Raw genomic sequence first — 13,736 nt, 5'->3', positions numbered from 1 at the left:
GGATAGACAGCTCGGGTAAAACTTGTTTATTTATTACGTGTATTTTGTGTTATTTCGGTCATTAAATATTCTGGCATGGTTGCTGAACAATCGCTGTGTTGTTCTTAACTTAAGTTATACTCAACACAGACGAGCACTATCCAGGTACAGAGGGACACAATGTGGTGCTGTTGGCGACGTGAATTCTGGAAAGTGGCTGATGTGTAGGCTTAGGGTTTTTTTTATTGAGTACCATGTGTTCAAATTTACACTGACTAATATGGTTATGAAATAACTGATGAAATAAATACATGCTACACTAAATAGCTGTATGAGTTTAGCCTGGACTAAAATGTGCGTCCTTGAAATCACCTCACATGAATTTAGTTGCTTTATTTCTTGTTATTTCTTATTTCTTGCATGAGAATTCTTCACATTTAAACAATAAGAACAAGTAGTCTGATGTCTTGCATTCATTATGAAGGTATACTTTTAAATACACTACGTTTTATTTTTAGTTTCAGAACACATTAGGTTTTTGCACAAAGTATCAGATCAGTAACACCGACATTACCTTGAATTTTACTTGGTATCACTTCAGAAAAGACATCAGTGGTATCACACGTCACTTTTAGAGGCTTCAGAGTGTGTTGAGTAATCCAGGAAGATTTTTGTGAAGGTTGGGGAAACCTGCATTCAGCTGAGACTGAAGAAGTCACTTGGATGAGTGACGAAACGTTTCTCCCACTGAAAATGTCCGAAGGAACGACAATCAACCTTTTGAGACTATTCAAGGGTCTTTTTGAGATTGAACCAGCAAGAAAGAGATTTTCCCGTTTTGATTTTGATCTGATTTCTCCCAATACCCACATAGTAATAATAACTACAGAAATACCAATAAACAACACAGCACATCACATGTTCTTACATCTTTCTTATAATTTCTGTTGTGTTCAAAAGAGCTTGGATTCAACAACATCGCCTCATCTATGCTGAGACATTACAGAGACCTGCAAAAAAACAAGGAGACCAACCAAGGTGGACCAAGCTCAGGTAAGTCACAGGATGTGATGATAAGACAGTATACAAACATAAGATTAGATAGTACATTTCTGTTAAACAACATTATTTATATTTATTTTCTAATTAGTTGGACATAAATTATCTGACATTAAGGAGTGGGACTACAGTTTTTCGTGGCCCTTCTTCCCCCTTTTCACCTCAAATTAGTGGAAGGGGATCTGCCTGGCATGGGAGACACAGGTAGCGCCGAATGAGGTCATCCCAAAATCACGTCCTCAGTTCATCTTCATGCCATCTGCCCTTATTTACTAGAAATGCTGTCAACATTGATTTAAAATGTAAGGGACTCTCTCAGTTATTGATTTTTTTAAATGGTGTGTGTGCAGACTGAGGTGTGGGTCGTAGCTGTTTTTCATTTCTTTTTTCTCTCTTCTCCAGCTCAGCCAATCACAGGCCAGCAGCCTGTGGCTAAAGGAATGGCCAAAGCTCTGTTTGACTTCACAGCAGAAAGCGAGGATGAGCTCACACTGAAGGTGTGTGAGGAGCCATAAGTATTTGGACACAAACACACTGTAGTCTTGCCTCTGTACACTTTCAAAGTGCTGATTTTATACATAATCCCTCCTTCACTGGCATTAATACCTCTGTAGACTTCATGTTGACAGTTCCAGTAATCTGACGAGTTTCTCCTTGGATAATGAGAGAACAGGACTCACCTGGTCATGAAACTATCAGTTAACTATTCACGTATTTTTAAGCCTCAGAAAATTGGCTTAAAAAAAGAAAAAGTATAAAAACAGTTGTTAATCCAGTGTTTTTGTTAAGCGCCTTAAATTAAGGCTGAAAGACTGCACTTCAATCACATCTTGACTGGTTGATTTCAAATCCACTCTGGTGGTGTACACAAGAAAAACTACAGAAAACAATATATCACTGACAAATCCTTACAGATATAAATAAAATACCCTGTCAGATTTCCTGTGTTTACTTTTAGGTGTTGATTTTTTTGGGTGGGTTAATAACATATCTGCTCTCTCTCTTTGTGTTTCTGTGCAGGCCAGTGATATAATCACACAGGTGGAGCCTGTGGATGAACAGCTGATGTGGGTAAACAAAGAATGAAACTGCTGTTTGCTGCCGCTCTATAAAACAGGTTGGAGGTTTTGAACTGGAAACCTCCGACCTGTCGATGCTACAGGGAGTGCTGGTGCTCCCACGGACACGCACATGAATCTGATCCAGTGTTGTTGAGAAAAACTGAAACTTTTAAAGGAATACAATCAACTCAGGGTATGCTGGAGGTTTGATAACTTATTTGAAGTGTCTGTGGTCATGATATCTGCGCACTGGATGATTAAGAGGCGGATTTTCCTCTCAGGGTCCATCGGTGGATCTAGCCCATATAATAAATAAACATGTAACCCAATAAGTATAAAATCCAGAAAGCTGGAAAGAAACAACATGGGGCAAACACAAGTCTAACTTAAGTTCCACTGCTTTTTGTAAGAAAAAAAAAATCAGATTGTTACAAGCTTAATTTACATAAAATGTCAGAAATCTGCACTGTCATGAAAAAAAATTAAACCAAATTTTTCATGATTTGTCAGATTAACCTTCTGAGGTCCAAAATATGATTGGCCATTTTTGACTTCTTTTGATTTTACATTTGTATTTCACCTTTAAATTGTTTCATTTTATTTTTCCCCCTGCCTTGTTTGGTATCATTCTTTTCAGCTCAACCTCAGTGGTCTGAATTTAGTTGTTTTTTGTCCAATTCAATTCAATTTTATTTATATAGCGCCAAATCACAACAACAGTCACCTCAAGGCACTTTATATTGTACAGTAGATCCTACAATAATAGAAACAGAGAAAACCCCAATAACCATATGACCCCCTATGAGCAAGCATTTTGGCGACAGTGGGAAGGAAGAACTCCCTTTTAACAGGAAGAAACTTCCGGCAGAACCAGGCTCAGGGAGGGGCGGAAGACAGGATAAAGACATGCTGTGGAAGAGAGATAGAGGTTAATAACAGATATGATTCAATGCAGAGAGGTCTGTTAACACATAGTGAGTGAGAAAGGTGACTGGAAAGGAAAAACTCAATGCATCATGGGAATCCCCCAGCAGCCTACGTCTATTGCAGCATAACTAAGGGAGGATTCAGGGTCACCTGGTCCAGCCCTAACTATATGCTTTAGCAAAAAGGAAAGATTAAAGTAGAGATAGTGTCTGTCTCCCGAATCCAAACTGGAAGCTGGTTCCACAGAAGAGGGGCCTGAAAATTGAAGGCTCTGCCTCCCATTCTACTTTTAAATACTCTAGGAACAACAAGCAGACCTGCAGTGAACTCGTTTTTCAGCATCACTCTGAGACAGGACATTTCTAATTTTAGAGATGTTGCACAAATGGAAGAAAGCAGTTTTACATATTTGTTTAATATGTGCGTTGAAGGACTCCAAGGTTCCTCACAGTATTACTGGAGGCCAAGGTAATGCCATCCAGAGAAAGAATCTGGTTAGATACCATATTTCTATGATTTTAGGGCCCAAGTGGCAGGACAAGAGATGAGAGATGAGTCCACTGTCAGAGGCCATAAGAAGATCATTTGTAACCTTCACTAAAGCTGTTTCTGTGCTGTGATGAGCTCTGAAACCTGACTGAATCTCTTAAAATAAACCATTCCTCTGCAGATGATCTGTTAGCTGTTTGACAACTACTCTTTCAAGGATTTTTAATATGAAAGGAAGGTTGGAGATTGGCCTATAATTAGTTAAGACAGCTGGGTCTAGGGATGGGTTTTTAACCCTCTGTGGTCCAGGGTATACTTGGCCGTTTTTGACTACTTTTGATTTTACCTCTATATTTCACCTTTAAAAACGCTTTATCTTGCCTTGTTTGGTATCATTTTTTTTCCAGCACAACCTCAAATATCTGAAATCTGAGTTATTTTTTCCATTTTGGCATATTATATTAGCACAATTCATCTAAATTCAGACAAAAAAATTCAAAATCCGAATAGAAAAAAGTTATATTTTATACTGTAAAACCCACAAACATGTTTATTGAATCATTTTCACAACTTGGAATGCAAATAGAAATTGTACAGTTCTAAAAATCCTGCACATGTTTTGCAAACAACAAAGTTATATGGTACTATTTACCTAAAAATGCAGCCAAGGCCTCAGGCGTTTTTTTTTGTTTTTTTAATATAACCATTTAAATCTATTTACAGAACAATCAGGTGTTCTGCATCAAATAAGAAGGCACACAAATTATTTGTGCCAGTCCAAATAAAAATAGTTTGTGTTCAGTATAAGACAGAGGAGAACACCACAGGCCTAAACCCTGCAGGTTTGACAGCAGGAGGTGCATCAGTCCAGTTTTCCAGGTGGAAACAGCGTTTACACTGGAATCTGCCTTTGGTGGCTTTTTGGAGCAAATGTGACATTCAGCAGTCTAACTGACACACAATACAAAACAATAACTACACAACACACTAACTATAGGCTCCAAACACACTACACGTCACTAATGTCTCACATATGAAAACTCGCTCTCTCTCTCTTTCTTTCACTCGCCCGCTTTCCGTCGCGGGTGTCACTCCTAAAAACTTCCTCTTTTCCTTAAACAACAAGTGTCACATGTTGCCATATCATTTTTTGATTGGCTGACATGGTAAACTCTAACACCAATAGGGAAGGGTGTTTTTTCTTTTTCTTTTTTCACTCGCAAGTGGAGAGTGTTTGCTAGCGCTGTCCTTAGAAAACGCAGTTTTTACCGTTCTTCCTGCTGTAAACACCACTGTTTTGTTCAGAAAAAAACATTGCGTGTATTTTTTATCATAACATTGGTTTTACCTGGCCAATCGAGACAATTCAAAAACTGGTATATAGTTTGAAGTTCGCATTTTCGACCCAATGGAGACTGAGTCGCTGCATCTTGTAACTGTGTCATCTTAAATTGGTCATGTGATTTTGACACGCCGGTGCATCCGTCGGCCCCAGAGGGTTAAGGCAAAAAAAGGGTGGGACTAACAAGCTGTACTGGGGACTTCCCTCTTCAAGCATGAAACTTGGTATTTGATACTTTTGCTTCCTGACAAAAATAAACACAATTCTTGACTGTTGTTCAATTTTGTTGATTTTTATTTTGATAAAAACTCACTTGAGCAAAGGATTAAAACTATTAAATAGAACGGGAGCATACCGAACTTTAACCATCAAGAAATGTGAGATCAGTTTTTCTGATACAATTAATAGAATAATGTAATAAACTGAACAAACAACACAGAGTTCTTTACTGCTCTGGAAAAAAATAGTGACTTGAATATGGATCATCTTTTCACTCAGGTGTTCACCAATGACTCACAGCTGTCTCACATTCTCTAAATATGAACATTTTAACCAGGATGAATTCTCATGTGCTTCTTTAATTGCGGCCTCTGGACAAATCTTTTCCCACAGGTGCTACAAGAATATGGTTTCTCACCTGTGTGAATTCTTGTGTGTTTTTTGATAGCTGATAAGTCAGTAAATCTTTTCCCACACGTGCTACAAGAATATGGTTTCTCACCTGTGTGAATTCTCGTGTGTATTTTGAACGCTGATGGGTCAGCAAATCTTTTCCCACAGGTGCTACAACAATATGGTTTCTCACCTGTGTGAATTCTCATATGTTTTTTTAACGCTGATGAGTCAGAAGATCTTTTCCCACAGGTGCTACAAGAATACGGTTTCTCACCTGTGTGAACTCTTAGATGTGCAGTCATTCTGTATTTATCAGGTAAAGTTTTTCCACAGACATCACACTGAATAGACTTGTTCTTTGTGTCCGTTCTACTTGGACGTCTGTTCTTCAGCTCCGTACGTCTAGAAGATCCTGAGTCCACATGCTGGCTTTCTTCATGATCTCGGCTCTCTGCTCTAGAAGAGCTGTGAGAAAGGAGCTGCTCACTTTTTGGTTCTGGTTCACTGTGGGAACTTTCCTCATAAGTGGGTGTCACCATGAAAGTATCAGCCTCCTGCTTCAGTCCAAGCTGCTCTCCCTCCTGACTGCTGCACACTTCCTCCTGTTCCTCTTTAATCTGTGGAGGCTGTGGGTCCTTCTGGTCCAGAATGGAGTTCCTCTCCTGGTTACAGACCTGCTGGTCTGTAAGAACATCTTCTTCCTCAAAAGCATGCTGCTGTACAACATCTGAAGGCACAAAGGAGAAAAAATGATAGCAAAACAAACATTTGAGAAAATATTTACTGGTCTTAACCGTTAGCAGGTCTCTACATAGTGAGCATGTTGCTCACATATACCACTGAAATTTAAAGTGTACAAATGTGACAAATTATTCAGGCACTGATGCAAATGTTTAGTTCTAACATTCTTATTAGCAAAGGTCAAATTTCAAATTCATATGTGAATATCTGTGACGTATGAAATAAATAGATGTTGTGTTTTGTTAAATGAATGTGTATGTCTGGATTGGCTACAGTTATAACAAGGCATGCTAGGGCAGAGTTCTATTACATAGGTGTAAACGTTTTGGCTGTGCTTGAAATGCCGTAAAAAAAAATCTCTTCTTGCCTGATAAATCTAAGTTTAGAAACTCTGAATTCCATATTTTCCAAAACAGAATAGAAATATTTATTCATAGTTACCCATGTTGGAGTCAAATGTTAAATATTGTCATTGTGTTACTTAAATTTGTAAGTCTTAGTTCAAGCAGCAGCATCAAAGACATTCCTTTGTCTCTGACCACCTCTCCAGCCAATTTGTTGGTGGGGGAGGCTATAGTGTTTCATTATAGGGACATCCTATGTTAAGGTTGTGTTTTTTGGTTAGTAAACTTCCTGCCGTTATGACCCTTTTGTGGGCAGGAGGACACACAAGTGCACCCCCAAACACAAACACAAACACACACACACTCGCACATGCATATACATACACACACATGCACACACGTGCACACATAGTTATTTGGATAAAAGTTGCCACTGTTGTACTTAAATTTGTAAATCTTGTCCTAAACTGCATGTTTAGATGTTTTTCTGTTCCTCCCCTACACACCTTAGATGGTGGGGAAGGCAATTAGCTATAGTGTTTAACATTTCATGAAAGATTCTGGGTTTCCTTATTTGGTAAAGAATGTTTACTTCCTGCCCTTTATAGGCTCACCTGTGTTTGTATATAGTGGACCGCTGAAGGGGTTAAATCGTATACAGGGGTGAGGGGAGACGACCCTTTGTGATCAGAAGACAGTGCCTTTAACTTTTATGACCATATGGGTTTTACAATGGGTGGTGCTTCTGCTCACGGAATAAAAAAACTGCAGGGAAGGCTGGTTCTTTGAAGTTGTCTGGGATCGGGCAGGAGCTCTTAGCTCCAAGACCCTGATCCGATCAGCTTCCCTTTAAAATGGATAGAGCTTTGTTCACAGGAATAAGTCTCTGAACTAGGGCTGGGCCATATCATACCGTTCACAGTAATACCAGTATAATGTTGGGCAACGACAAGAAAAGGAAATATCGCGATAGAACATGGGTAAAACGCGCATGCGCAGTGCCTTTGTTTTCGTACGCACATGGCGAAAAAGGCACAGCGGCAACTGAGAATGACAAGGGTGAAAGTGGATCGTTGAATGAAACGGAGGAACCAGAATTGGTTTGTAAAAATGCAACTTCAGCGGTGTGGAACTGGTTTAGCTTTCATCCGTCAGATTTATTACCTTTTCCTAAAAGACTTTCACATGTGGGCACTCCCATATGCAATGAAACAAAGAGCCCCTATCCACTCCCCACTTAATACAGGCGTCTGGGATGTTTGGGTTAAAATGATGCAATTTTGAGAGGGTAATATAGAGTCTTGTTAACCATCTATATTGAAGTAATGTTGATTGTCTGACTCTAGGCCAAGGAGCATGATTTATACCACTCATCATCAGATATATCCATTTGCAAATCATTCCTCCATGCCTCTAAAATAGACTCTATGGAAAACTCCAAAGAATCAACAAACACTTTGGAAAAATGCAGAAACTTGACCTCTCCCATTTAGATGTTTTATAACTGTGCTCTCTAGAGAACAGTAGGTGGAGAGTTCTAAGCTTTAACCTTGTGTGGTTAAAATAAAATTTCTTAATTGAAGAAAATTGAAAAAGTGTTTTGCAGGAATAGAAAATGTACTTCTAAGTTGTTCAAAAGACATTAGAGTATTATTCCTAAATAAATCAGACACTTTTCTTATACCTTGATCGAATCAAAGTCTAAAGCCTGCATCTGCCCTACCGGGAGGAAAGCTGTTGTTTCTAAATATTGGAGGGAACCTTGACAGTTGTGATGTTTCTCCCAAGTAGTTATGTGTTTCAAACCAGATTATTATAGTGTTTTTCAGAAACGGATTCTCAGTTTGTTTATTTAGTGTCTTCCTGGTAGCCAAAAAGTAGCACATTAAATTTGGAAGTTTTGATTTAGTATTGATTTGTTTAAGTTGGTGCAAAACAGGATCACATCATCAGCATATAGGGCAATACGATGGTCAATATTGCCTACTTTAATTCCTGATGTTTTTATGAATTGAATTGACAATGCAAGAGGCTCAACTGCCAAGGTGAACAAGAGAGGTGACAAGGGGGACCCTTGTCTAGTTCCGCGGTGTAGTCTGAATGGTGTGGAAAAATGACTGTTAGTTAAAATCTCTGCTTGAGGATTGGAGTATATCAATTGAATCCATTTAAAAAATGTGTTTCCAATACCAAACTTTTTCAGAACTTCAAATACAAACGGCCATTCCATCCTGTCAAAGGCTTTTTCAGCATCCCCTGAAATTAAAGCATTGTCTCTGCCCTTTTTTTTCATAAATGATATTCATGACCCTCCAAATATTGTGAGAAACTTAGATGTTTCACATCTTTCATTCTGCTGGATTTTATGCATGCATTTACCTTTTTGCATGAGTTAATGGCAAAAATGTGTTCATGTAAATGAAAACAGAAAATCAGGCTAAAGAGATTCATTCATGCTGCTTATTACAGTTGGACCTTCAATTCTTCTTGTGCCTCTAAAAATAAATGCAACCTTGAGCTGTGGTTATTCTCTTCCATTTGTTCTTATTAGGGTATGGGGTGCTGGAGCCAATCCCAGCTACCATAGGGAGAGGCAGGGTTGACCCTGGAAAGGTCAACACTCTGTCGCAGGGGCAACACAGAAAGACAGACAACTATTCGCACTGACATTCATACCTATGGGCAATTTAGAGTCACCAACTAACCTAACCCAGCTGTGTGCATGTCTCTGGAGAGTGAACAAGGGGAGAACATACAAACTCCACACAGAAAGACCTAGACACCTGGGGCCCGTTCTTCGTACGTCGCTTACTACATCCAAGATCAAATGACACATCCAAGATCAAATCATCGCGCTAACTGTGAGCTCGCTAATCCGGTTCTCCGAACACACCTGCTGTTGACGATTAGTACAGCTGGATGAAGTAATGTGAGATCACTGGGTGTCGTAAAAGGGGCTACGCATCGAGAGTAGAAACATTGATCGGCAACCCTCTGATTGGTCGGCGAAAATGTCGAAGGAGCGCGCTCGGTATTTTTCGGCAGCAGAGCAAGAACTCTTGAGTGAGGGATTTCAGGAGTTTCAGAGTTTAATCAGAACGCAAGGGAACACTGCAAAGGCTGCAAAAGCAAGGAGAGAGGGCTGGCAGAAAGTTGCTGACAAATTAAACTCGTAAGTAATTTAATAATAACAATAATAATGGATTGGATTTATATAGCGCTTTTCAAGGCACCCAAAGCACTTTACAATGCCACTATTCATTCACTCTCACATTCACACACTTGTGGAGGCAGCTACGGTTGTAGCCACAGCTGCCCTGGCGCAGACTGACAGAAGCGAGGCTGCCATATCGCGCCATCGGCCCCTCTGGCCAACACCAGTAGGCGGTAGGGTAAATTTATTAGATTACACTATATTATCCAATATTATATTACATTATATTATATTATGTTATATTATATCCCCTTACACATTAGAGCCACAACAGGACCCACTAGAACATGGGAACAGGTAAAAGTGAAATATAAGAATATTCTACAGAATGGTAATATTTATCACTTATATTGCTTTTAGTCTCTTGGAAAGAGACCCTGGAATAATCTGTTTGTTTGTTCATAACAGCAACCAAGAAAAGGGCAGAGCAAACAAAGACAGGTGGTGGTCCTGCACCCCCTCGTCAACAAGTTGGTTAAGTAAATAATACCCTCACGGGAATATCGATATCTCTCTATGAGCACACTGTCGCGCTGAGCTAAAGGATCCTGTCTGTCCCGCAATATACGCTGAATTCTGAAAACTCTCCTTATCAATCTTGCACCTTCTGCAATGGGCTGCTCGTGTAAACGGACAGGACATGGCTGCGACAGACTTCCCAAATCCACCTTCGCTTTTATAGCCATGGTCTCTCATCTTGATTACACGAAGTGATTTACAATTACTACTCTGAAATATGAATTACATCTGAAATAATCAAATACATGAAATAGAATGATTAATAGTACATTTCCCTTTTTTAGGAAATGACCTGTATGTATCTGTGTGACATCAATAAAAGGATCAAGTGCTGCATTATCTTTAGTTACATTGATGTTTTTTATTTATGGTGAAACAGTGGTGGAATATCGCTGTTGCTTTCGTATAAATGAAGCGGACATACCTGCGTGGCCGCGATCTAATCCTGTTTACATAAAGTAAACCTGCTCCCCAGCAGGTTTACGCTTACGGCTCTGTTGCTATGACAGCAAGTCCCGGATGAGCTTCGGGGAACCGAACGATCCAAGATCACGCGAAATCGTCAACAATCTAATCCAGCTAACTCACTTAGCGAGGTACGAAGAACGGACCCCAGGTGGAGTCAAACCCAGGACCTTGTTGTTGGGAGCCAACAGTGCTAACCACTGTTCCACTGTGATGCCTGTGAGTCATATTCAATGTTATAAAGACATCACAGTTTTACATACCTATTCTGTGTAGCTTTATCTCAGGTTTCCAGATAGTCTCCATCTGTCTGAGCTGCTCTTCATCAGTCCAGACGATAATGCCTTCAGCCTCCTTCTTCAGTCCAAGCTGCTCTCCCTCCTGACTGCTGCAGAGCTCCTCCTGTTCCTCTTTAATCTGTGGAGGCTCTGGGTCCTCCTGGTCCAGACTGGAGTTCCTCTCCTGGTTACAGACCTGCTGCTCATCCAGACCCTCCTCTTCCTCACAGTCATGTTGTCGTGGGAAGTCTCGAGGAACAAAGAAACAGAAGAATAATAATGACCAATGTGTTGATACATAAACTCAAACTATTTTATAAAGCATGAATCAAAACCTGAATAAATGCCGATCAGCCTGTCATATGACCAATTATGAGCCACACACACACAGAGGGAAATAGTTGTGCACACTAACAGCTAAACGCTAACATGTTAGCATTGAAGCTCCTCACTCCACACAGAAAGACACAAAGTTTCCCAAACTAAACTGCAGGGTGACACCATGAAAACATCAGTGTGTGAAATCCTTCTTTAAATGAAGCTTCACTTCAACTGCAGAGAAGTCTGTTAACAACTTGTTAAATGTGTTTTCTGCTGACATCTAACTAGATCTTTACTGCACAGTCTCAGTGTTTACAGAGGATCCAACACACACCTGATGTACTCAACACTGGAATCTGTTAGAGAGAAAAAAGTTTAGTAAATAAATCAATTAAAATGTTTTAAAACCTAACCTATCAGTGACCATGGACCTGCACCAGTCCAACATAGTCCATCACTGGACACTGACCCACAGCACTGATAAATACCCAGTTTAACATCTTCTAGTAAAGTCAGTCACACTGAAGAATCTGAGCTTGAACAGCACAGAGTTAAAAACATGTCCATACCTATGATGTGTGAGTTTCTGTCAGGTTTCCGGCTGATATCCAGCAGTCTGTGCTGACGGTTGATCTCCTCCTCATACTGGACGATGGTTTTTTGAACCTCTGAGAAGATTTCTTCACAAACAGCAGTTAGTCTCTCCTTGATGAACTCTCTCAGATACTGAACTGAACTCATCGCTGCTTCAACTCAGGCTGAGCGGATCGATACAAGCATCGATGAAGTGATACAGGTATTGCTATCAGATCCACACTGATGTGATGGGATCAATACTTCAGTTTGTGTCTCTCCTCCAAGTTCAGTCCGCTTCATCAACAGCAGCCATGTCTGCACACACACCGCTCCTCTACCACAGTAGTGCTGTCCTCCTCCGTTCTTCTTCGGGGCCTGATGGCGTTTGACAAATCAGCTTACAGTTGCATTAATCCCGCCTATTGGACTGGAGTGTGGACAGGAGAATAGCAGGAAAAACAAGGATAATTATATTCTTTCATCAATTTTATAATTCAATAGTATAATTTGCCATTTACTGCTAAAATTGTCATTTGTGCTGCTTCTGTTTTAAAGATATTAATGAAAATGTAAAGGTCAAAAGATCAACCAGCCCCTCCACATTACACAAATCAAACTAAATTGATGTCAAACATTTGTGCTACGTTTTGTGCTGCAACATATTTTGTTTGTGCTGCTATCATTTAAAATATATTAATAAAATAAGGTCTTGATGCGTGCTTAATGATCAAGGTAAGTAAATCTCAAAAGGTTGATTCTGTTCATCAGACAGCTGGGCCAGTATATCGCTGACCTGTTGAAACCTGATGCTTCATCCCGAGCACATAGTTCTTCAGGGCAGAAGTTACTGTTGCCCCCACGTACTAGGTTCAAAACCTGTGGGGATCAGGCTTTTCAGGCACCAAGGCTGTGGGACTCTATCGTTGTCGTTACGCTGCCAAGACTCCACTACAAACAAACTTATATTCAGTAAAAGGACTAGATGTTGTAGTCCTTGATAATGCTTCTGATTGAATTTAATCTAATTGTGAAGCACTTTGTGATTTTTATCTGTGAAAAGTGATATATAAATACATTTTATTTAATTACTTGATGTATTTTATGTGGCAGCATGTTATAGAGTCGTGTGTCTTTATTTTGCTGAACCACATCCCTACAAACACTCATCAGAGATCCGTTTCTCAGTATTATAGCACTCTTCATCTCTCTACAGGCGTATTTATCGCTGTTGTAGCTGAATCTGGTTCCACTCACCGAACGACGACCGTCTGGAGACGATTTTATGATCACTTTAAATCCGTCCTCGTGTGTCGTTGTCACGGTTACACTGCGCTCACTGTCCGTTTCCTCCACATGTTGTTCTCCTTTTCCGCTTTGTTTTCTGTTTGTTTGTCTTATTGTGTTTATCTTATTTCACCGCTACATCGCTCACCATCCACTTCTATTCTCATTTCACTTCCTGAGACGTCACTTCCCTCTGCAGTCTGCTGTCCATTCACAGCCCGTTAGGTCAACTTAGAGCCCCTCCCCCCTACACTGCTGACTGAGCAGACACCTTTGTTTGTTTGTTTTTCGGTTTATAAAACTTATAGAGACAGTGTAAATAGGCCCGTACAACAAATCTGCGACATGTTGAAAGACACTTGCTTAACCTTCTTATTGATACAATATTTATCACAGGTCCTCCATCATTCTGCTGCTGTATGTCGTTAAATTTTTCTTTCAGTCTCTCTGCTCATTTTGCTCCAGGTTCATTTGTGTGTAATCATTTTCTCACATATGAATTCAGATCAGACTCACTGATGA

General features: G+C 39.9%; 1 protein-coding gene across 1 annotated transcript; it reads right to left on the bottom strand.

The window, feature by feature from the left end:
- Nucleotides 1–446: 446 nt before the first annotated feature.
- Nucleotides 447–13,416, bottom strand: LOC146674041 (uncharacterized). The gene is made up of 4 exons (XM_085393298.1): nt 13,185–13,416; nt 11,924–12,357; nt 11,019–11,282; nt 447–6,199 (listed from the first exon to the last, which is right to left on the bottom strand). Exons 2-4 carry the CDS (start codon nt 12,093–12,095, stop codon nt 5,406–5,408), a joined length of 1,230 nt encoding a protein of 409 aa, XP_085249424.1. The 5' UTR covers nt 12,096–12,357; nt 13,185–13,416; the 3' UTR covers nt 447–5,405.
- Nucleotides 13,417–13,736: the final 320 nt, after the last annotated feature.

The sequence above is a fragment of the Rhamphochromis longiceps genome, linkage group LG3 (genome assembly GCF_057381845.1).
Source record: "Rhamphochromis longiceps isolate RC_006_pf linkage group LG3, R_longiceps_female_GT1.1, whole genome shotgun sequence".
Taxonomy (NCBI): domain Eukaryota; kingdom Metazoa; phylum Chordata; class Actinopteri; order Cichliformes; family Cichlidae; genus Rhamphochromis; species Rhamphochromis longiceps.
This window is presented reverse-complemented; position numbering and strand designations above follow the sequence as displayed.

What these genes read in the sequence shown, in the direction of transcription:
- LOC146674041 (XM_085393298.1), bottom strand. Translation starts at nt 12,095, where the DNA reads ATGAGTTCAGTTCAGTATCTGAGAGAGTTCATCAAGGAGAGACTAACT. An exon ending in CAGAAACTCACACATCATAG is followed by an intron (nt 11,283 to 11,923) that starts GTATGGACATGT and finishes TTGTTCCTCGAG; the next exon opens with ACTTCCCACGACAACATGAC. An exon ending in GATAAAGCTACACAGAATAG is followed by an intron (nt 6,200 to 11,018) that starts GTATGTAAAACT and finishes TTGTGCCTTCAG; the next exon opens with ATGTTGTACAGCAGCATGCT.